The following is a 24852-nucleotide window of genomic DNA, read 5'->3' as shown; positions in this document are numbered from 1 at the left end:
TCTCCAAACGCAACATGGCGTCTGCTAATTATTCAAACAAATTTTACATTCAAAAAGTCTAATGGCGCTCCTTCCCTTCCGAACCCTGCAGTGCGCCCAAACAGTGGTTTTCCCTCACATATGGGGTATCAGCGCGCTGAAAAGAAATTGCACAAAAAATTTTGGGGTCCATTTTTTCCTGTTACCCCTGTGAAAATAAAAAAAATTGGGTCTAAAGTAACATTTTTGTGAAAAAAGTTAAATGTTCATTTTTTTCTTCCACATTCCAGAATTCCTGTGAAGCACCTGAAGGGTTAATAAAGTTCTTGAATGTGGTTTTGAGCACCTTGAGGGGAGCAGTTTTTAGAATGGTGTCACTTTTGGGTATTTTCTGTCATAAAGACCCCTCAAAGTGACTTCAAATACGATGTGGTCCCTAAAAAAATGTTTTTGTAAATTTTGTTGGAAAAATTAGAAATCACTGGTCAACTTTTAACCCTTATAGCTCCCTAGTAAAAAAAAATTTGGGTTCCAAAATTGTGCTGATGTAAAGTAGACATGTGGGAAATGTTATTTATTAACTATTTTGTGTGACATATCTCTCTGATTTAAGGGCATGAAAATGCAAAGTTTGAAAATTGCTAAATTTTCGCAAAATTTCCGATTTTTTCACAAATAAACGCAAGTGATATCGAAGAAATTCAACCACTATCATGAAGTACAATATGTCACGAAAAAACATTCTCAGAGTCAGGGGAATCCGTTGAAGCGTTCCAGAGTAATTACTTCATAAAGTGACAGTGGTCAGAATTGAAAAAATTGGCCTGGTCATGAAGGCAAAAACAGGCTCTGGTGCGAAGTGGTTAATCAAATGCATACAGATGCTGATCTAAAGGGTCCCAGGCTTGGAATAACATGTAAGATTTCCAAAATGCCTTTTTCGTAGTCTTCATTGAGGGACACAGCACCCACCCTATGGCCCTTTGGGGTGTTTTACTTCCAGTGTTGCCTATGACTCCTTGCTCTATTCTACTGCACCATTCTTAGTTGTCGTATAGCTTCTCCTACTAATGTAGTCTGCAGAGGAAGAGATGACCAAGAGTAAAACCCATGGGTTCTTGTGTTTCCCAATGAAGGCTACGAGAAAGTGATTTTACGGCAAGTACCAAAAATCCTCAATTTTGTATTATGAAAACACCTCAAAGTACATGACAAGAAGAATAAAAGTTGCTTTTTGTTCCAGACCATTTATTTGCCTGCTGCAACAACAAAAAAAAAAACATAAAAAAGGTAAAGAAGAAAAAAAAAGAAAACGTAAAACATCTATGGGTGCCAGCAGAATCCCAAGACACCTCCACACTGCAATGCCAAAGGTTAAAATAATGCTATGATTCAACACATATTTATGCAAAGAGTGTGAGAAGCACACAGTCACAAACTTACTGTTAGCTTATCACTGCAGTGGGTAGAGGAATCAGAGCAAAGAGGAAAAATAAATAGATTTACCCAAATGTTTCCAACCAAACAAGTCTGTTACTGTATGAAGCCTGCTCTTTTAAGATCTGCCATTAGGCAGAGGAGCCCAGAAGAGCTACCTCTGGGAGATTGCACTACTTGCAAACATCTCCTATCAGCCCTTAGTCCCGTGTGTCTATAGATCACCTCCAGCAGCTCTAATGGTCCAGCTCATACAGAAGAGTAGTGAGATCTTTGCTTCAGATCTCTTTACACTGTATTATTTGGCATGATATGCAATGTTAAATAAAAGTGAAGCCCATTCTAGGTTTAAAACAAAGGTCATAAAAACAGGTAGTTTACAGATTTTTTTCTTTTACCCTCATGAGGAAAGGGTTACCTCTTTTCTCAGAAGTGAAAGAAAACCTTAACATGAAACAATACGATATGGAGGCATGATGCTAGAGACATGATTTCTCCAGTACCGATCAAGTAAACACAGGCTTCACATATGGGAGGGTCCAATCTTTTCATGTACGGCTATGGACATATTGACCCAGAAATCATAAACGTTCTCAGTTTGAGCATTTCATATGTGTCTCAGGATCGGGTGCACGGCTGTTCCACCTGGCCTTTAAAAGTTCATTTTCACATCTATGTCTTCACCGATCCATTTCATCTAGTAGTGGCGTGGCATCCCCTGCAATTGACATGGGCGTACTTTCAATCATGGGACTTGGTGAAGGACGAGGAGTTAAGCGCTGCTTCTGTTTCCGCCTTTCTGCTTCTTTTTCATGCAGCCACTTCTCTGCCATTTTTCCCCAGTCGATAGGTGTTTGACTGCTTGGTCTGGTAGTGAGAAAACAAAACGGTTATGGGTATAACAGTGAGATCTCTACCCTAGAACCTGCCGAAAATCAAATCTAAACTTTCTGAACAAAAAAACGTTCAATCCAAAACACGACACAATAACTAAAGAGTGTTGCATTGCATACCCGTAAGAGAGCGGATTGGTGAGGATTTGACAACTGGGAACCCTGCCGATTCCAGGAATAGAGTCGTGTGTCTATGGTAGTGTGCAATGTTATGGGTTGTCATGGGGGTAGCACACTAAATCCTAACTATATAACATATTATACAACAGCGCTTTAAGGGCATTCCATTTAGAACAAGTGATTACCTATCTGTAAGATACCAATTATTAGTAGGTTGGTGGGATCCAACCAATGAGACCAGCTGTCACTCCATTCATGGACCTCCACTGTCCGACCAGCAAGACTATATATATATATATATATATATATATATATAACTACATATCTATATCTATATATATCAATGGAAATCAAAATTTATTAACCAATGGAGGCCTGGATTTGGAGTCACCCCCAAAATTAAAGTGGAAAAACACACTACAGGCTGATCCAACTTTGATGTAATGTCCTTAAAACAAGTCAAAATGAGGCTCAGTATTGTGTGTGGCCTCCACGTGCCTGTATGACCTCCCTACAACGCCTGGGCATGCTCCTGATGAGGTTGCGGATGGTCTCCTGTGGGATCTCCTCCCAGACCTGGACTAAAGCATCCGCCAACTCCTGGACAGTCTGTGGTGGATGGAGCGAGACATGATGTCCCAGATGTGCTCAATCGGATTCAGGTCTGGGGAACGGGCGGGCCAGTCCATAGCTTCAATGCCTTCATCTTGCAGGAACTGCTGACACACTCCAGCCACATGAGGGTCTGGCATTGTCCTGCATTAGGAGGAACCCAGGGCCAACCGCACCAGCATATGGTCTCACAAGGGGTCTGAGGATCTCATCTCGGTACCTAATGGCAGTCAGGCTACCTCTGGCGAGCACATGGAGGGCTGTGCGGCCCTCCAAAGAAATGCCACCCCACACAATTCCTGATCAACTTCCAAACTGGTCGTGCTGAAGGATGTTGCAGGCAGCAGATCACTCTCCATGGCGTCTCCAGACTCTGTCACGTCTGTCACATGTGCTCAGTGTGAACCTGCCTTAATCTGTGAAGAGCACAGGGCGCCAGTGGCGACTTTGCCAATCCTGGCAAATCCTGGTGTTCTGTGGCAAATGCCAAGAGTCCTGCACGGTGTTGGGCTGTGAGCACAACCCCCATCTGTGGATGTCGGGCCATCATACCACCCTCATGGAGTCTGTTTCTAACCGTTTGTGCAGACACATGCACATTTGTGGCCTGCTGGAGGTAATTTAGCAGGGCTCTGGCAGTGCTCCTCCTGTTCCTCCTTGCACAAAGGCGGAGGTAGCGGTCCTGCTGCTGGGTTGTTGCCTTCATATGGCCCCCTCCACGTCTCCTGGTGTACTGGCCTGTCTCCTGGTAGCGCCTCCAGCCTCTGGACACTACGCTGACAGACACAGCAAACCTTCTTGCCACAGCTCGCATTGATGTGCCATCCTGGATGAGCTGCACTACCTGAACAACTTCTGTGGGTTGTAGAGTCCGTCTCATGCTACCATGAGTGTGAAAGCACAACCAACATTCAAAAGTGACCAAAACATGAGCCAGAAAGCATTGGTACTGAGATGTAGTCTGTGGTCCCCACCTGCAGAACCACTCCTTTATTGAGGGTGTCTTGATAATTGCCAATAATTTCCATCTATTGTCTATTCCATTTGCACAACAGCATGTGAAATTGATTGTCAATCAGTGTTGCTTCCTAAGTGGACAGTTTGATTTCACAGAAGTTTGATTTACTTGGAGATATATTCTGTTGTTTAAGTGTTCCCTTTATTTTTTTGAGCAGTGTGTATGTGTATATATATATATATATTTCCTTGTGAGTAAGAAGGGATGTCTGACCAATTAAGGTGTGCATGTCTATGGGGAAGAGGGGGAAAAACAGCTGCAGGTCAAATGATTTATCGAGTGACACCTATCTTGTACACATGTAAAACCAACATTAGTAATTAGAACATTGTACTCACTTAGAAGACGACTGCTGCCTGTGTCGGGAACTTGAGCTGCTTTGGGAATGGGAGGATTGTGGGGTAGGTACTGGGGTGGGTGTAGCACTTGGTGGCAGCTGATGGTACTGTGGCGTAGCAATAGGCTGACTAGGGGTGGCATAGGAATAGCTTGGGGTCATCAGAGGAGTAGCCACAGGTTGCTGGGCAGGAGTTGTAAACACCTTAAAGCACAAGAAAAAGATATTGGTCAATATAAAAAATAACTAGCATGAGTTATTACTAGTGTTGAGCGAGTGTGTTCTGTCCGAGTATGCTCGGGCCGAGCTCCGAGTATTTACAGCTGCTCGGTGATATGGTTGAATCGCTCCCACGTACATGATTTACAACTGTTTGACAGCTTTATTACATGTGAGGAATGTGTAAGAAATAGACATTCCTCACATGTATTAAAACTGTCAAACAGTCGCAAATCATGTACGTGGGAGCGATTCAAACATATCACTGAGCAGCTGTAAATACTCGGAGCTCGGCCCGAGCATACTCGGCGAAAGGGTTAACAGAACATACTCGCTCAACACTAGTTATTACCAATAAAAACAAGTATTTCTGCAGGAAATAGGCTGTCACTATGAGATTGGCGAGAGTGCAACACTTGGTCCTCCCAGCAGTACACACCTGCACAGGCAGGATATAAACCATGTACTGGGCAGAACACAGCAGCCCTGTTACACAGCTTAGTGGCGACTGCCAAGTAATGCGCCTTCTCTCCCATTCAAGTGAATGGGAACTGATCTGCAGTACTTGGCAGCTGCCACTAAGCAACGCGCAGGGCTGCGGTGTTATGCCTGGAACGCGGTTCATGTCCGGCCTCTGCAGGTGTGGATTACAGCAGAATGGAGAGAGTCTGACACTTGGCACCCCCACCAATCTCATATTAATGACCTTCCTATGTGACCGGGACAAACCCTTTAAATTTAGGCTGAAAAACACAAAATGTCATGAATTATGGTAAAAATGTGAGAATAAAGCTTAAAGAAGACATGTGTCTAGGTCAAATGCGGCCAATTTTTGTTCTGATTTTATTCCTGCTGCTTGTCTAAGACGACACTCACATGATAGGCACTGCTCCCACCGCCGCTGCCTCCACCATAACCATATTGACTGGATGCCCACTGAGCAGGGGTGGCATTGGGGTTTTGCCCATGTTGTCCAGTGACTGCAGCAATTGCATTGAACATCTGTGAAGTCATGTTTTGTGGCAGGGCATTGACAGCACGAGTGAGATCTGCAGAAAAGACGACATTTAAAAAAAATAGTTTCTAATATTATTAATAATAATAATAATAATAAAACACACACACAACCAAAAAGATGTAGGCACTTGCCTGCAAGATTAATATTGGCGGGAGTGGCACTCATGGAGGCCGGGGTCCTTGTTCTGCTGCTGCTGCTTGGTGTAATACCTGATGAGTAAAGTGCAGTATAGTCATGGATGCTCATGTTCTTTGGTTTGAATTCAGTTGGTACATTAGACACGTGAAGAAATGGACTTCTCAATTCACAATAAATGGTAAATATATTTTACCTGGTACAGGATCCTGATAGTGGTCTTTAAACCACCTGAAAAGTCCATTGACTGTGGGAAATACATGCCCCCGATATCTGAAGCCTTCAGGTGTTACGGTGACATATTCCACCCTAAGCAAAAAAAAAAATAAAAAATTATGACTGCAATAGTGGTGAATTAAATGGTTTCTCTGCTCCGCAGGTGAATAGTTACCAGGAAGCTGCACTCTTACCTTGGTTTGGCTCGTGGCTGGTAGCCCAGTAAAAATTTCCCAGGAAGCTCTTTACTGGCAGATACGTAATATGGAATGAATGTAGGTTTTTCTTTCTTTGTTTTAATTAAAATCTCTTCCAGTTTCTGTTCACACACAAAAACAAAGCGACCTTGAGAACATAATATAATATAACATATTTATTTAAAAAGGTTATTTCAGCAAGTTATTCCTTATCCCGTGGATACTTTTTTTTTTTATTTAATGAAAGAACCCTTTAGGACAGAACTTCCAGAAGTTTCCAGTCTCATTGGAAGCTCACCAGGTCCTACATACATTACACTTACCTTCTTGTCTCCACAGTTACAGTCTTGGTAGTACTTGTGGTTGATTAAATCTCTTGCAAAAGAAGCCATCGGTTGGACAAACCGAGCAATGATTTCATCCAAGTCCTCAAACTCCTACACAAAACAGCATAAAATTAAGTACAAACAATTTAGGGAGATATTTCGAACGATTAAAAGTCTTGTCTGTTCACATGATATAGAGGATCTCTCCATAGGATGGCTCATTAATATTAAATGGATGGGGTATAACTCTTGGCACCCCCGCAAATTAGCGGATATTGGCTCTGGCAACAGCCAGTTGAATAGGTTGAACAGAGCAGCACTGCATGGCTCTGTTCAAGGTGTAGTGGCCGAGCCAAGAAAGGAGAATAGTAGCTGTTCTGCAGGTTCTAGCAGTGGCTGTTACACAGTGGACAGTTGTGGACAGTGTTGCACAGTTCACAGGTTATGCTGTAAATATCTGATAGGTTAAGGTGCCCTTGTTGTTACCCTCACCTATGAAACATTTTTTGACATACCAAGTAGACATGCCATAAATGTCTTTTTAAAGTAAGCCCCTCTAAAATTAATATAAAAGGTGACAGTTACTGAAGTCACACTATGTTGCATTTTAGAAGTACTCCAGCATACCTCAGTATTAATCCAGAGTGTGGAGCCCAAGCTAAAGGCATTTTCTTTCCCCTCCTCTCGTATGTCCACATGTTGGTAGATTCCCTCGCTGACCTTCCAGGTGACAGTTAGATGATTTTCTCCTTTACTGCTTGGTCGGATGATGACATCTCCCTGATCCATTGTCTCCATCATCTTCTCAGCTTGCTTGAAGTTTATATTGTGGAAAGATGGATGTGCAATGACTCGTTTGATGTAAGCTGCAAGTAAAAAAAGGATTATTAAAAAAATGTTTCCCAATGGCTTAGCATGCCACCATCTCCCTTGCTGGTGATTGGAAGTGCTGGTTTGCTTGGAGGGAGCACTGTCCGTAGAGAAAGCTCAAACCAGCTCTGTCAATCTCCAGTGAAGGAGGAGTATGCATGCAAAATCATTGGGCCACACCAAAGGTGCATAGAGGCTCTCTTGACCGCACCACCAAAGGTGCAAATAGGCTCTCTTGGCCACACCAAAGGTGCACATAGGCTCTCTTGGCCACACCAAAGGTGCACAGAGCATAAGAGGTTCAGTTTTTGCAGAACAGAAGCAGCAATTATCAAACCTAAAAGGTGCAATTTTTTTTTTTTTTTAAGGTGCTACATGCCTTACAAGGCTATGTGCTTGGTTTATACTGTCCATTTGAGCTGAAAGACTTCCTTTAAAAGGAAAGCTAAAGAAGACTTACTTGTTCGCTGTTGTTTCTTTTTCAGCTCTTCCTCTTGTTTTAGATGTGTAGCTTCCGTATCGAAGTCATAATAAGTGTCCTTGGGCAACTTCCACTCATTGTTTTTGTCCATAAGATCAGATGTACGGCAAGTCATGTCCACACTGAACTTCTCGATGTTGATCTTCATTATTCGACAATGGACAGTCATTCCCACCTACGAGAGAGAAAAAGCTATTAGTCATGCGATCACCAACATAACCGGTGTTAGCCGCTACATATAACCTGTGAAAGTATACCTTCACTCGTTCTTCAGGCCGCTTCACTACTTTATCGCTGATGAACTTGGTGGGAATGAAACCGGTTACACCATTGTCCAGCCTGTTTTTAACACCAACTGCTTGACCAGGACAGGAGCCACTGTCAAAATGATTCCATACCTGCGGTATAAATTAAATGCAGATTAATCAACTGGTTATCGCATAAAATATCAGCTGGGTCAGCTTCGCAAATCTACTTTATATACCTCACTGAGCTCTGGAAAGTTATCTTGCTGACAGAATGGACACTGCCAAAGGCCTGTCTCGTCGTTCCTGATGGCCTGATCATAACTTTCTCCTTGGGGCCGTCTGTGCGCAATACCAATTACATTGCAGGTGATAAGTTTACCTGAAAAGAAAATGGTGCCAACTTAACGCGGTGCTAAACATAAATGGTTAACTTGAAGGAAAATGCAGAATAATGTGCATCAATACCACAGCGGTGGCTTACAGACAGATCTCTACGTGCATCAAATGTTTTATTAACTTAAACAGGGCATTCTGGAGATGGTCAACTTAGGAGTGTTTAGGAAATGCGATCTGTCAATGGCATCACAAAATGACAATAGGATAACTGGAGAGAGCCAAGTTTGTATAGGAAATACTAGTTCCACATAAAAGAACATAAAACAGGTGGATAATGTAAAGAAACAAAACAAAGAATGAACAGCCTGTATGGCATGTTCCCGGCATATAGAGAAAGTGTCATCAGTAAAGAGGCATCAGAACTCGCAGGAGGGATTCGAGGAGTAAATGCAGTTATTTTAACGTTTCGAGATGTGGTTCTGTAAGTTGAATCTGTGTAATCACCTATGTAGAAAGTCTCCGGCGTTTCTCTGGTCAGCATGTTGAATACTTCTTCAGGGTTGGGTGACCGGTATGGAGTCCTAAGGTCTTTGTATCTGCAGCTGAGCTCGGCACGAATATCATACAATGTAATATGTTTGTCTCCATAACCCTGTAAGGAAATAAGACAAGCAATGAGACATAATGTAAAGTATTAAGTCCGGCACATACCAGATCGATTGAGGGGGGGGGAAAAAAAAAAAAAAAAAAAAAAAAAAAAATTTATTCAATTGATGCAGCAAATTAAAAGCCAGAATTCTACGCGGTCCTAGCAGCACAGGCGACGCGTTTCAGATATGTAGTTCTTTGTAGTGTGACCAGAAGCTGATTCATGCATATTAAGAATGAACTTTTAGATCATGTTCACACAAATATATAACAAAAATCATTTGAGTTTCATGAAGAAAACTCAGATGATTTTATTCTCATTTGTCATCTGTGTGCCATCCGTTTTTATACAGCAGCAATTATTAAAAATTTACAAGACTAGTTTCCTATTTTAAAGAATTGCAATGCATCTGTAAGAATTGGATGCTATACGACGGCTATGTATGGAATCAGATTTTTTTTTTTTGTATGCCTTGAATTAGTAAGTCTCATCCAACCCATGGAATAAACTAGAGGATCCTGCAATTTTTTTCATGCACAGATTTAGTAAAAAAAAAAAATAAAAAAAATAATGCCGCATTAAATAACCCCCATGATTTTGATTGGGAGACAAAAGATGTACACTCTAAGATGTCTTTCAGAGAGTCCTATTTAACATGGCAGTGAGCAAATCACCCATCGTTTTTTCAAACAGCACCTGGATCGAAAATACGGTCATGTGAACTTGGCCTTAACGAAAGTTTCACTGCAAATTTCACACTATGAAATGGTAAGGGCGAAATCCACTGTAATATTTGCAGCAGAAATTGAAATGTTGCAGAAATCCAAACACTTAGAATTACTTAGATTCGTATAAAAACAAACCTGTCTCTCAAGTTCCTCGGCAAAGGCATCCAGATCTAAATCTTTTAATCTTTCAGGATTTTCTAGAATCTCCTCTAGCGCTCCTGCAGGGTTGGCATCTTCGGCAGACTCATCATACTCTAAAGCATCTACTGCCATCTTACGAGCCCACTCATACGTTTCTGGATGCACCCGTGAACCATCGAGGACTTCAATATAGGAATCCGTACTAAATATGTAAAAATTAGCAAAGTTAAGAATTATACAGATGTATCCAGTACTTCACAATGTCAACGTCAAACTAAAAACTAACCTGTCACCGAGAGAATTTGTATCTATCTTAATGAAGCCAGCACAGTTGATGAAAACTTTGGGACCCATGTGACACATAGTAACTAATTGAGTGCGATTTTCCAATCGTGTATTATTCTGCTTAAGAATCTGAAAGGCACCAAGATGTAAAGATTAGTTTAATGGAAGCAATAAAAATGGACAATACCATTGTTCCAAACAATATTTTCTTTAAACAGTGAAAGATGGCATACTTGCCTTGAGCAGATGAGTGCCTTTACGAGGTCCAAGTCCACAGACATATTGAATAAGTGATTGTGTGTATGGATGAGCAATAGCCCTATTGACATCCACGCCCACCTCATTTACTCGGTTGATAAACTCGCAATACAGTGCATTAAGCAATTCCTCTTTCACTGCATGATCCTACAGGAGAACAGGAGAATCAAAATATAAGAATACAAGATGGGATCAGGCAGAGTAAGCCGTGAAGAAATATTAACAGATAGCTTACTTGTAATGGATGCAATTTCAGACACAAGATATCATCATCACTGCTGCACACTTGAGAAAACTCAATCAAGGGGTCTTGGATTCGTCGCGCAATGGACACGGCCTGGCGTAAAACTGGAGGGTAATCACGAAAGTCACTCTGTAAAACAGAGATCAGATATGGAAAATATAAAGTAGAAAACAATGCCCAAGTTAAAAGGAAAAGGTACATCTCTATGTGAAGTGGTGTAGTGACCGGCTTCTCCCTGCAAGGTTTATTCAATTGACAGGTACACAGGAGAGAGAGATGATAAATCAACTGTATAGGGCAAGGAGAAGCCAGCCGTGGGCCGTACAAGACTAGTCAGGACTCTCCCTATAGTCCCCAGGCGGCATATTGAACTTGTTTTCTCTGAAACATTGCAGCGTTTCACAGAAAGACATGCACGGCTGCAGTCACGCAGCCAGGCGCTGATTCTTGTTGCCTGTGGTTTGAGCAGCATGAATCTAATGATATCTGTTACTTTTGAAGATAAGTTAAGGACACATGTGAAACTGGCAATATCTGGACAGACCATTACAATTGCCAACTTAAAGAGTTTGTCCACTACTTCTTGATTGATGACCTATCCTTAGGCTAGGTCATCAATGTCTGATTGTTCGGGGTCCAACACCTGTGTCTGTATTGGCGCAGGGTACTGCACATCCGCCTCCTATAGATTTGGATAGGAGGCGGATGTGCAGTACCAAGCCTCGGCCACCAACAGAAGACGGCAAACGGCGGCTGCCACCGATAGCAGCTGATTTGTGGGGGTGCTGGACCCCAGCCAATCAGACATTGATGACCTATCCTATGGATAGGTCATAAATCAAAAAGTGGTGGACAACCTCTTTAAATTAAAAGATAAAGCTTGTTAGAGTATAGGTTTATCAAACCAGCTAAGGGACATATTATAAACCTAGGCAAACTAAAGCAGAATTTTAACATCTTACCTCGGATTTTTTGCTGTTCATATACAGAACTGCCAATTCATTGTCCACCATTTCCACCCCAATAGATGACATTTGTTGGCCTTGCTCAAGCTCATGAACAATGCGTTTGACATCCTCAACCATCATTTGTGCATCTCTGAAATGGAGAAAAAGCCAGGAATAAAAGAACATGGATGAAATGCATTCACTTTTCAGAGCTCAGTGAAGCAGACTGGTAACTTTTTTTTGTTGTTACACAATGTGCAACTATGAAAGGTCATAAAATGTTAATCTATGAAAAGCTGATAATGGGGCCCTTAATCCTGAATGAATAAACGTGCAACCAGAACTGATATAGAGAGAGCACTTCATTAAGATGAATGAATGAAAATGAGAAGTGATGTCACATTTTCAGCATTACTTACACAGAAGCTATTTAAAATATTCAGACAAAAAAAACAGATCTGATGTCTAGGTTTTCCATAACCATAAAAACTCTTCCGCCTTTCCTCTTTGTTCTTCAACTTAACCAAAAACCCGAACCAAAGCCAGTATGGATCAGAGACCGACTCCATCATAACAAATATTTTTCGGAAGGAGAGATTTGGAGCCGTTCTGCAGTACCTGGCAGCGGGCACTACACGGTGAATGGAGCGTGCTGTTCAGCTGCATTCAAAGTTTATATACAGCCACCACTAGAATTAATACCAGCTGGTTGGTGGGGGTGCTGGGTGTCAGACTCAGACCCCCAGCAATTTGATATCATATAACAAGACATTCGCTTTAAGTCTTTTCATGCCGAATTAAAACTATGTACATTAAAAAGTACTTTCTGAAATCATATTACATAGAACAAACATGTAATTAAATTACTGAAATCTGGATCTACTTAGCATATTAAAAGAAATTGCAAACACTATGGGACGTCTTGTATTGTTCTTGTGTTTATATTGAGTACAAATAATAGAAAAGGTAGAGATAAATGTGAGATATGGAGTGAACCCAGATGAGCACAGGAGAGGTGTTCTGTAAGTAGCAAATTAAAAGGACATACCTATTCTCACCAGATATGGCAACCACATGAGGTTTCTTGCTTATTAAAAACTTTTTTAGTGTTTCCATATCCTGAGTCTATGAAAAGCAAAAAGGAAAATGTCAGTGTTTTACTTTATTAGTAAATTTACTTTAGTAACGTTCACATTGATATATTAGATCACATAGAACAGACCTTCCTCTCCCTTTCCTCTTCTCTCCAAGCATTCTTTCTTTTAGTAAAGTATGGCAAGCGCAGGAAGTCTGTCACTTCACCCTCACCATTGATCAAAGAGCAAAACACTGGATGATCTCTATTAAAAAAATAAAATAGTAATAAGCATCAATGTGAGCTACAGGCATACAGCTCAGTCATTCAAGGGATGACAAGTGTAATATATAGAAGTATGGAAAGAATCCAGATGAATACTGCAATGTCTCAATGGGCCAGACATATTTCCTAAAGCATTGTATACGGTTTACATCTAGAGCATTGCCAAATTGGCATTACCAGACATACCTGGCAGAGGAGAAGGCCATGCCTAGTACACGAATTCCTTTGCCTTGGTTCTCTTCCATGAAGTCATCATCTTCTTCTACTTGTTGGTCAGGGCGGTATGGCGCCACCTTCAGGCAGTTGTACAATTTACGGCTACAAGACTTTAAAAGAAATAAAGATAAAAGAGAATACAGTGAATTTCAGTACAGTTTTGATCAGTTTTTCAATCCATCATTCCAGACTGATGTGAGAACATCAGCATTTTGACATTACTCGCTACCTAAAGATATCAATTATCAAGAAAAGAAAAAAAAAAAAAAATCAACACAACACCAGTTATGATATTTTACGATCCAACATAAAGCAAGATGCATCCAGGCATAAAGCCACAGCTGACGCAACATGTCAGGTTTACCCACTGCACCAGACTCCAACCTTCACGTTTCCAGTGCTTGCTTCAATATAAATCTCACCTTTATAACAAATTCTTTAGCCTCTAGTATAAGTTTGCTCTTCAACTCTTTGCCCATTTGGGGGTACAGGAATTGTTTTAAGGCCCGTTCAATTGCCAATGTTCTCTGCCTGTTCCATTCTTGTACTTGGTGACTGAACTCGTCTCTATAATAGAACTGCTTGATCTCTTCAAAGTAAGTCTGCTCATTGCCAAATCTAGAAGGGATAAAAAAGCATGATTAAGAATGCTAAAAATTCCTGAAATTGGGGATGTTTACAAGTTAAGGATTATTCCACAGCAAAAATCCAAGGCAAAAAAAACTTTTGTCACATATTTGCAAATGCATCTTCATAAGATTTATTCCCATTGTCCCCCAAAGTGACAAATGTGTAGCTTTTTAGTGTCTGCGGTGTGCAAACAATAGGAGTATGCTGAAACATGATAGGAGTCACATGCATTCACAAACACCATAGCAGAAAACACTGATACCCAATCTAGATGGTCTATAGGGAACCTATCAGCAAGTTTTTGCCATTTATTCTGTGAGCAGCATGATGTAGAGGCACAGAGCCTGATTCCAGCAATGTGTCACTTACTCAACAGTTTGCTGTAGTTTCAATACAATCAGTGTTTTATCAGCAGGAAACTATCACTGCAAGACTAGGTGTCTCATGCTAGGCAGCCCAGCTTTACTTGTGTAACCACGCCCCCACCACTGATTGACAGCTTGCTAACAATGTACACAGGAAGCTGCCAATCAGGGGTGTGGGCGGAGTTATACACAGATCAGCATTCCAACCACTGCTACATCTACAGCAGAGAAAACAGGGATTTTATCAAAACTGCACCCAGCAGCCCAGTAAGTGACACATCACTGGAATCAGGGTCTCTGCCCCTATATCATACTGTGCTCAGATTGCACAGTAAAAAAAACACGCAGACAGATTCCCTTTAAAAAGAATTTTACTTTAATAAGTTCTAAATTATACAGTATTATTCTAAATATCACTTACCCTTCAACATCCTTCATATCAATAGAGATGTCAATGGTAATCAGACCTTCTTCTTCTGAATTGCACATCTTAAGAAACTGCTCGTCCCTAAGCTCTTTCACAGGCTTGTTCTTCAGGTATTTGAATGCATATGCAAAATGGGCTTCGTCTATTTCCTGAAAGTGTAGAAAAGTGTTATCAGAATTCACCAGTTTATGTATAATTTTTGATTGTTATGGTTATATTAAGAGAAAAGACTGATGTCACAATTTACTACAATTAGAAAAGCTCATAGCTCAATTATTGGAAAAAAAAGCCTCATAGGCAAATAATAAAAGTAAAAAATATATATATTAAAATTTACAGAAACATTTACCTTCCGGCCCTTCTTGGAAGGAACAATGTTTATCTTCCCCCTTTCCTGGAAGGTCTGCCTAAGAACCTGTCTGACCAATGGTTCTCTAGCAATCTGCAGAGCGACCATGTACCGGGCTCCTTCCAGCACTGCTTCAGGAGTGGTGAACTGACTGTAAGATAAAGAAAACAAGTAAAAAACAAAACAAAATCAACTCAAGTATTTGTCTAATAAAACGGTCACTGTCAAGAGTGCACACCTTCCCGAAATGCAGATTGCTTCAAGCTTAATCTAGCTTAGAACTGTGTAACGGGAAAACAGAATGCTCGATCACTGTAGAAAGCGGCGAATATTAAGAGGAAAAATGGAGTTGTGAACCACAAATTTACCTGCACACATAATCTTTAGCAAGTTCCAAAGGTTCAGCAGGAAACTGCTCAGTCTCGTGACGCTGGTAACTGTCTCGCAAGTTCTCACCAAACTGCTCTGGTGTCAACCCAAACTTCTTTGCCAAACCATCTATAAAAAGCACAAAGACATGAGGCCCTATACTAGAGCTCCCAGACTATAGACTGAACATCAGTAACGTTAAGCAATGAGGCACTTTGTGTTAAAGCGGATGTCACATACAACCGGTAATATATAAAAAGGAATATATGTATATATTCCTTTTTATATTATAGTCACTCCTACATGAATTTTCACAGTAAGGTCACCAGCCTCATCCGGTCTGGGGGATCTATGTAATAATGTAAATGGTTTGTATGGTGAAATTTAGCAACAGATCAGCTTTAAAGGGTTTTACTGTTAAATACAGCAATTGAATGCTGCAGCTAATCACTGAAATCAGCAACATGAGACTGCCAAACTCATCTATTGGCTAGAGCAGTGTTCCCCAACTCTTGTTCTCAAGAGCCACAAACAGGTCATGTTCTCAGGATTCAGGATGTAGGTGTAGAAATCCTTGTCCGTCCAGGTGATGCAATTATCACCTTGGCAATACTAAGGAAATCCTGAAAACATGACCTGTTGGCGGCTTTTGAGGACCAGACTTAGGGAAAAATGGGCTAGAGCATTCTCGTGCTGTTGACATTACTACAATGCTACAGCAGCACTGGACTACTGGTAGGATAATAATGCAGAACTTATTGTTGATGTAATTGATTAATAAGTGGAGCCACTTACCCAGACCAGCACTCTGGCAGATAGAATACATATCCCTACGAGAAGCCTGCTTCAGCTCTGGACCTTTTTGTTCCTCATCTTCTTGCTCAGCAGCTTCTGCTCCTAGAATATAATGGAGAAAAAAATATTAATTAATAGTTCACAAATCCCCTCTCCATCCTCAGAAAAGAAGAAGGAAAAAAAAAATGATATAGGGAGTCACAAACCTTCCTCCTCCCCCTCCTCAGGAATTCGCTTCAGTTTTTTCTGGCTGGACTTGGATGCATTCTGCATTTTCGGAATATCTCTTCCATAGTATAGCAAAAAGTGATTATAGACATCCCTCAGTTCATCCATTGACCGGACATCTTTAAGCCTTTATAAGTATAGTGAACGTATTCAGATTAATTCAGAAATGCTTTAAAGTTATTTAAACGGTTTCAACTTATTTCATAAAGCAATAGCACAGGTGAAAATATGCAACCAGAAGACGGACACTAAGAATCACAACCTAAAGAAACAACAAAAAAAAGTCAGCTCCTCCCCAGCAGACTACACAATTTAGCTCAGTGTCATGTAGGAGGCAGGCATGAGTCTGGGGTCTCCAGACCAGTTTCTGCCAATAGTTTTTTTTTTTTTTTTACTAATCTTCTCTTATCTCCTCTAGATGAGAAAACAGAGGGACTGGTCCCAAAAGACAGAACACACACTGCCAGGAGTCAGGCCATATCTTCTCTGTCTGGATGGCAGGATCTTTTCTTCTGCTTAGACATTCGGTGTTCAGGTATTGGTGCGGATAGTCTTTGCACTTAAAGGGGTTTTCCCTTGAAAGAAAGTTCATTTTAAATTAATAGATCTTGGAATAATTATTAACTTTCACAATTGGAAAATGTTCCTGTGCTGAGATAATCTTATAAATGTGCCCCTGCTGTGTACTGTGTAATGGCTGTGTCTGACCGTGAAGGAACATGGTCTGATCATACCACATCTCCTTGGTAGACCTTTTTCCCAGGCTATTTCCCAGTCTCCAGCTTTCTCTCTCCTGGAGATTGCAATTCATGTCCTCAGGAGAATCAGCTCCAGCTAAGCTGTCCTCCCTTGGAGACAGACACCACCCCCCCCCCCCCAAGCAAGGCTCTCCTCTCCCTGGCATCAATTAACCCCTTCCTCTCCTGTCCCCTTTTTTCTCATTATTCCTTTTCTATCTTTTCTCCACAGAGAACTGTGCACGTCAGTCTGTCAGCACCCGCTGATTGTACATTTTGCTTGAGCATCCTTAATGCGCAAATTCCCTTCGGGTCCCGTCCCCCTCGACCTGCGTCAAGAACATGTTCCCCACACAGCTTGGTCCATTAACCTCTCTGTCTGTAGAAGAACAGACCAAAGTGTCCCAGACCTTGATCACTATCATGGAGTGGCTATCTATGTCTACTACCGCACCAGGTACTCTGACCACTGTCCAGAGTAAGTTAGACCCACCAGCTTCTCTGCGTCAGCATGGCAGAACAAGTTAGCGGTCTAGAGTACGTTCATCACTTTAGTCTCTTCTCTTTCCACAACTTCTAGGCTGCATTCACCATCACGTTCCTCCTCCCCTGAGGCTCGATCAACTCATGTATTGGACCACAATTCTGATTCAGACTCCGATCAAGCTATAAAGCTGAGAGACATGGTTAACAGTCTAGTCTGCACTGTGAACCAATCCCTCACCTCCTGCAGACTCTATCCTTCAGGAGGGTCAGACGTACTGCCAAATGTTTATTCAACCATTCTGAATTCAGTGAGGTAGTAGACAAGGAGCGGGAGCAACCTGAAAATAGTTTTCATAGACACAAGGAAAATTTCCAGAAAAACAAGGAGGTTTTGATTCCCTTTCAAGTGGATCTTGTTGCCATCTGGTCCTCCTCTCCCTTTATGGATCATCCGGTGTCTAGGTTATCAAGAACCATGGCCCTTCCACTCTCCGAAGCAGTGTCTCTAGCGGACTCCATGGAAAGACGAGTGTAATTCATGGCCAAGTCCACATTTGAAGCCGCAGGCAAGGCCTTGTGCCCAGTGTTCACTGCTAACTGGATTGACCAGGCAGTTACTGCCTGGACAAAACACCTGCCCTAAGGCATCATATTTGGGAATCCAACGTCCGTGTTGGGAGATCTCGCAGATCAAATTGCCCAAGCGGGTAAATATCTTTTCTCCTACCACCTAATCTTTTTCTCCTACCAGCCAGCTGTTCTGATAAAACTTCAAGCAACACTTTATCAGTCCGTCGAGTCCTTTGGCTCAAGTTTTGGAATTCGGTCCTCACATTCAACAGTCCCTCACGAGCCTTTCCTTCCGGGGCTCTCGCCTGTTCAGGGAAAAACTTAAGATTATTTCGGCGCTACAGGTGGGAAGAACACACCGCTCCTACAGCCCAGATCTACTTAATCCTCATGCAACCAAAAGCCACATGAGTTTTGCTCCTTTCATCATTTTCCGTTTATCAGGCAGGAGAGACCTACCATCCCTCAAAAAAAAATAAAGGAGGAGGGGGGGGGGGGGGAGGCATACCTTCAAGCAGACTCCATCTTAGCATCCACGCAACCACTCTGTAAAGTCCTGTTCTTCCCACAGTCCACAATGCCTGGAATAGGGGGATTATCTCCACCAAATACAAAACATAATTCTACATTTCCCTGGAGGCCGTTTTTTCCCCCAAGCCATTTACGCTCTTCTCCAATCACACGTTATTGTTCTGGTTCCCTCAAGAATGTTTCAATGGGTGTTATTCAAACCATCTCATCCCCAAGAAGGACTGCTCGGTTCAAACCATTCTGGATCTAAAGCTGCTGAACAAGTGTGTCTGGTTTCGCCGCTTCAGGATGAAGTCCATTCGCTTGGTTGTTGCTTTCATCGAACCTGGAAAATATTTCTTTCCTCAGTGGACATTCAGGATGCTTATCTCCACATCTCCATTTTTCCAGCGCACCACCAGAAGCTACGCCATTTTGCATTTCAGGCTGGCCACAGCGCCTAGGGTGTTCACAATGTTATGGCTGCCATCATGGTCCTTCTGAATGTCAGGGTGGTAGTGGTCATACCCTACCTGGAGGACATCCTTTTCAACGCTCCATCTTACTCAGAGAACCTACAGGAGTATGCAGAGCACACTGGACACGCTTCAGATGGATCATCCACAGATCAAATCATCTCTGATCCCAGCTTAGCGTCTCATCTTCCTGGGAATGCTGTTCAACATAGAACAAAATGTTTGCGTTACTGACTGGTATCCAATCTCTGAGCTGTCCCTCGCCACTTCCTTTCCGCTTCTGCATGAGCGTCCTAGGCAAGATTGAGTCCATCCCATTTGCTCAGTTCCATATCAGGTCTCTAAAGCTGGCCCTTCTCACTCATTGGGACAATACTGTCTTCTTCCTAGATAACCCGATCCTTCTTCACCCAGTGTCAGGCAGTCTCTGGTCTGGTGGTTGGACTCTTCCCCTCATTTGTTCTTTTCTCTCGATTCATTGGCAGATTTTGACGATGGATGCCAGTCTTCTAAGTGGAGATGCAGTCTTCCAGAAGTTTACAGTGCAGGGCCGGTGAAGAGTCACAAACTCCTACTTCCCAGCACCGTCCTAAAACTCAGAGGAATTAGTCTCTACATTGGAAGGAATAGCTGTCGGGTCTCCCAGTCTAACATCACCACTGCCGTGGCTTATATCAACCATCGATTAGATTGAGTGGCCAAGTAATGGGCACAGATCTCACAGCTTCTCGACTGGGCCAAACAAAGAATTCTGGCAATCTAAGTGATCCACATTCTGGGAGAAGATAATGGGACAGTGGACTTTCTAAGTCAAAAAAGACTAACATAGGGAGAATGGTCCCTGCATCCAATAAGATCTGTCTACAGTGGGGCTCTCCAGACGTTGACTTGACAGCATCCAGACATAACTGCAAATTTTCTCAGTTTGTGTCTAGAGTTCGCAATTCCTTAGTGGTTGCCTCCGACGCACTGACGAATCCATGGTCACAATTTTCCCTCCCCTACCCTTGCTACCAAAGTTGCTCAAGTTCAAGTCAGAAGAAATTCCCATCATCCTCGTGGCCCAGAAGATCATAATAAGCGGAAGTGGTCAACCTCCAGATTAACCAGACCTACTTTTACAGAATCAACTACTCCATCTGAATTCATGGTCGCTTAAATTAACGGCATGTATGTTGAGGCCGCAGTTCTAAAATCCTCATGTTTTTCTTTTCAAGTTGTGCAGTCCATGACTAAGGCACTGGAGCCATCCTTGTCTCATATCTACCTTCGTACCTGGAAGGCCTTCTTCCGATGGTGCGAATCAGTTGAGGTCCTCCCCGCATGGTGTTTTCTCTGCTGTCTCTTCTCGCATTCCTGAAGTTGGATCACGAGTCTGGCTTAGCCGTGGACTCCTTCAAGGGCCAGGTCATGGCCAGTCTATCCTTTTTAAGAAGATTTGGCTTCAAAGCCTCAAATCAAGACTCTTCTTCAGGGTATGACCCACTCTGTTCCTCCTTACTGACCTCCTTTGGATCCATGGGACCTAAACCTGGTGCTTATCTCCTTTTGAACCAATCCAGACCATTTCCCCACTCTGGCGTTAGTGATCGCTATAACTTCCATCAGACGAGTATCAAAAATGGCAGCTCTGTACTGCCGCTCTCCATATTTTGTCCTTCACCTGGACAAGGTGATTTTTCGTTTAGGAGACTATTTTAGACGTTCAAATTCTTTGTGGTCCCAGAAGGAGCTTGTTGGGGTCTCTTCTCTGCCTCTAAGGTGATCATTGCCCGCTGGATTTGAACTGCTATTCGAGAGCTTAGAAAAGCTAAGCACAAAGCACACTGCCCACCGAGGGTTAAGGTTCATTCCACCAAGGCAGTGGGGGCTTCCTAGGCTTTGTAAGGCTGATATTTGGACTTCCGTCCACACTGTCTCAAATTTTTACAAAGTTCACACTTTCGCCTTGGCAAATGAGAGTCTGGGCACAAAGGTTCTTCAAGTGGCAGTCATTCAAGTGACTACAAGAGGGATTTGTCTTACACATTTATATATCTTTCCCGCCCTAGGGACTGCTTTGCTCATGCCATGGTTTCCAATATCCCCCAATGAAGTCTAAGAAAAGAGGGTTTTTGGACTAACCGTATAATACCTTTCTCAAAGCAGTCATTGAGGAACACAGCACCCATCCCTTTTCTTCTTGTTGTCCCTTTTGGAGTGTGTGTTCATGATTATTTTCTCCTATTGGCCTTCTGCTTTCTCATTAACTGAACAGCTTAATGCTAGTATGTGGGTGTAGTCTTCTGTGGAGTAGGCGACTTTTTTCTTTAGGCTGTAATTCTTAACATAAGCCTCTTGGTGGTTGCAGAGTACACCCATGGTTTCCTGTGTCCCCCCAAAAAGCTAAGAGAAAGGGGTTTTACGGTAAGTCCAAAAATCCCCCTTTTTTTCCCCCCATTACTGAGATAGGAAAGGAAAGTTGGTTCTCATAACATTATACATTGATGGGAGTGGGGAGGAGAGAAAAGAAGAGCTAGAGCTAGGCAGACACAGACATTCTGCTGCAAGTTCTCCTGAAACAAAAGTTACACTTAATAAAAATGTAAAAACAGTCACCTTTCCATATCCGAGGTATCTAAAGGCCTTACTTCATCTGATAGCGGTTTGTCAGGATCAGCAGAGATCTGCTCATACTGATAGGCCTGCATCTTCTGAAACAAACGTAATAGATTTTGCCTTCTCAGTCGAAGCTGGGTCCACTACAGAGCAAAGAAAACAACAATTTTTAGGATTCCAGCAAAACATGACAAGTTCGGAGTTAAAAGAAAGGGTAGAGGGGAACTCTATTCAGGATTGGATGCTCATCTCTTGACCACATTGGAGAGTAGCTATAAAGAATCTCTCACTCCAGAGGACCTGTCCTGCGTTACATAGACAACACATTTATACAAACACTGCCTTTACTTTGGGTTTAGCATAGAAAGAGGCATCGGTTTTTATGCCACTTTAGTGTCAGCAGCCTTTAGACACAAGTGCGGTTTGAGACATGGGGTAGACCTATGGCATCATTAACCCCTTAAGGACCTTGGGTTTTTCCGTTTTTTTGGGCCCCTTCTTCCCAGAGCCATAGCCTTTTTATTTTTCGGTCAATATGGCCATGTGGGGGCTTATTTTTTGCGGGATGAGTTGTACTTTTAAACACCATCACTGGTTTTACCATATCGTGTGCTGGAAAACGGGAAAAAAATTCCAAGTGCGGTGAAATTGCAAAAAAAAAAAGTAAATTCCACATTTGTTTTTGTTTTTACCACGTTCACTGAGTGCTAAAACTGACCTGCCATTCTTATTCTCCAGGTCATTACAAGTTCGTAGACACCAAACATGTATAGGTTATTTTTAAAGTGGTTAAAAAAAATCCAAAGTTTGCTTTAAAAAAAAAAAAAAATGGCGCCATTTTCAGAGATCCGTAGCGTCTCCATTTTTTGTGATCTGGGGCCGGGTGAGGGCTTGTTTTTTTGCGTGCCGAGCTGTCGTTTTTATTGATACAATATTGGGATAAATCCGATGTTTTGATCGCCCGTTATTGCAATGTTGCGACGACCAAAAAAACTTAATTCTGGCGTTTAGAGTTTTATCTCATTACGCCGTTTACCGATCGGATTAATTCTTTTTTTATATTAACAGATCGGGCGATTCTCAACACGGTGATACACATATTTGGTATGTGGGAATTTTTTTTAAAACAATTTTTTTTTACACTTTCTGCATACTTCAATAGTCTCTATAGGAGACTAGAAGCTGCAGTTTCCTGATCGTTTCTACTGTATACAGGCGAGGAGCAGATCGCCTGTATGCAGGAGAAATGCTCCTGTGCTATGAGCGCCGACCACTAGGTGGCGCTCATAGGTAGCGAGACATGACAACCACAGGGGTCTGCTGCAGACCCCGGGTTGCCATGCCCACCCATCAGTGACCCGCGATCACGTGACGGGGGTCACTGATGGGCGGGGCTAAGGCCGCGCTTCCGGCGCGGGGCTGTTAAATGCCGCTGTCAGAGATTGACAGAGGCGTTTAACTGGTTAACAGCCGCGGGTGGATCGCGATTCCACCCGCGGCTGTTGCGGGCACATGTCAGCTGTAATAATCAGCTGACATGTGCCCGGTTCAGTGCGGGCTCAGCGCCGGAGCCCTCATTGAACCGGGGGTGATGGCCTGGGGTGTACTAATACGCCCCAGGCTTTAAAGGGGTTAAAAGAAGTTGTCCACTACTTTTACATTGATGGCCTATCCTTAGGATAGCCCATCAATGTCTGATCGGCCAGGGTCAGACAAGCGGCACCTCCGTCGATCAGCTGTTCTCCTTGTCGACGGCCGGAAGTACTTACTTGCCGAGGTGGCAGTCTACTTGTAGAGGCTGCCGCACGGTACTGCACATCTGCCGCCTATTGATTTGAATAGGAGGCGGATGTGCAGTACCATGTGACAGCCACTACAAGTAAATGGCCAGCTCGGCAAGAAAGTACTGCCGGCCGGCATAACGGTTGGTCGTCGGGGGTGCCGGACTCTGGCCAAACAGATATGTAAAAGTAGTGGACAACATCTTTAAACGTCAGGACTTAGGGAGGAGAGAGCAAACTGTATTTTCTCTGCAGCAGCGGAGCCTTGTATCTGTATCCTTGTAGGACTGGTCTCTCCCTGTGCACTACATGGTTACAGAGCAGTGCGTTTTACACAGATCTGTAGGGAAAAAGCCTGAAATGGAGTAAAAGGAAGTATTAAGTATTCCTGAACAATAACAGATATATATGACATTAGAGCAGATAATTTGAGGTGAGGGAACGCACATCTAGAAGACTTTATCTTGGGCACCAATATAGGTGGTCCGTCACTACAAGATTTTAGTTCACTTTAACCCATCTTCTTTACAAGAGAGGTTTTACCTTTTCATCCCACTGCCAGACGCGCCATAAGTCATTGATATTTAGCTCTGGTTCCACATACTCTTTCCTATAAAATGCAATAAAGGGCACCTGGAACACAAAACCATTATGAGCAGGACATCCTCAATCACAGAGAATGACATTTAAGTTCAAGTACATTAGAAAGCTCCAAATAATGGAGGTCACATACCTCAAAGTGTTGATTTCTCATAAAATTTAGAGCTTCTCTAATTTTCTGTATGGTGCTCGGTCCCTTGCGGCTGAAGTTGCTGCCAACTTGACCACGTTCCAAGTAATCACAGCTTTCCTGTGAATGTGAACATGTTACTAGGAGCATTTTCAAGGCAGGGGGCTATACATTTACATAGCTCTGTAGTTCTATTATTTGGCTCACATCCATTTTGAATTAACAGATTAGTTGGTTATTAGTGTTGTCACAAATGAATTCAAAGTGAAAAGTTATTTTCTATAGAAATTACTTCTGAGCCTGGAATACAAATTCACAAATATTGTTTTAAAAAACGTAATTAGAAGAATAATACCTATTAAGAGAGTTAGACGTCAGGTTTCATCGTCACAAATTGTTAAAAAAAGAAATCGCAAAGAGCTAGTAAAAATAAGCAACTCTGCAATGTATTTAATATTATAAATCCTCTCTCAGGAACAGGGGGATTTTTAATCATATTGTTTACTACTCCTTGACTAGGTTACAGGCCAC

General features: G+C 42.3%; 1 protein-coding gene across 1 annotated transcript in view; it reads right to left on the bottom strand.

The window, feature by feature from the left end:
* Positions 1-1210: 1210 nt before the first annotated feature.
* Positions 1211-24852, bottom strand: part of SUPT6H (SPT6 homolog, histone chaperone and transcription elongation factor) — a 47181-nt gene continuing 23539 nt past the window's right edge. The window contains exons 9-37 of the mRNA XM_073667877.1: positions 24325-24441; positions 24135-24224; positions 21811-21953; positions 16412-16560; positions 16206-16307; positions 15410-15539; positions 15042-15192; positions 14687-14841; positions 13693-13888; positions 13241-13380; positions 12917-13034; positions 12743-12819; positions 11710-11845; positions 10739-10876; positions 10483-10650; positions 10247-10374; positions 9955-10162; positions 8947-9094; positions 8343-8485; positions 8116-8256; positions 7838-8033; positions 7135-7373; positions 6505-6618; positions 6179-6303; positions 5965-6077; positions 5765-5842; positions 5492-5664; positions 4398-4600; positions 1211-2283 (exon numbers count right to left, since the gene is read on the bottom strand). Of these exons, the coding sequence (XP_073523978.1) occupies positions 2097-2283; positions 4398-4600; positions 5492-5664; positions 5765-5842; positions 5965-6077; positions 6179-6303; positions 6505-6618; positions 7135-7373; positions 7838-8033; positions 8116-8256; positions 8343-8485; positions 8947-9094; positions 9955-10162; positions 10247-10374; positions 10483-10650; positions 10739-10876; positions 11710-11845; positions 12743-12819; positions 12917-13034; positions 13241-13380; positions 13693-13888; positions 14687-14841; positions 15042-15192; positions 15410-15539; positions 16206-16307; positions 16412-16560; positions 21811-21953; positions 24135-24224; positions 24325-24441 (4206 nt within the window). The 3' untranslated portion in view covers positions 1211-2096. The remainder of the gene's footprint in view (positions 2284-4397; positions 4601-5491; positions 5665-5764; positions 5843-5964; positions 6078-6178; positions 6304-6504; positions 6619-7134; positions 7374-7837; positions 8034-8115; positions 8257-8342; positions 8486-8946; positions 9095-9954; positions 10163-10246; positions 10375-10482; positions 10651-10738; positions 10877-11709; positions 11846-12742; positions 12820-12916; positions 13035-13240; positions 13381-13692; positions 13889-14686; positions 14842-15041; positions 15193-15409; positions 15540-16205; positions 16308-16411; positions 16561-21810; positions 21954-24134; positions 24225-24324; positions 24442-24852) is intronic.

Source organism: Phyllobates terribilis, unplaced genomic scaffold (assembly GCF_046119375.1).
Source record: "Phyllobates terribilis strain yellow unplaced genomic scaffold, ASM4611937v1 Scaffold_2__4_contigs__length_985480577, whole genome shotgun sequence".
NCBI lineage: Eukaryota > Metazoa > Chordata > Amphibia > Anura > Dendrobatidae > Phyllobates > Phyllobates terribilis.
The sequence above is the reverse complement of the archived record's forward strand: the minus strand, read 5'-3'. Positions and strand labels throughout refer to the sequence as shown.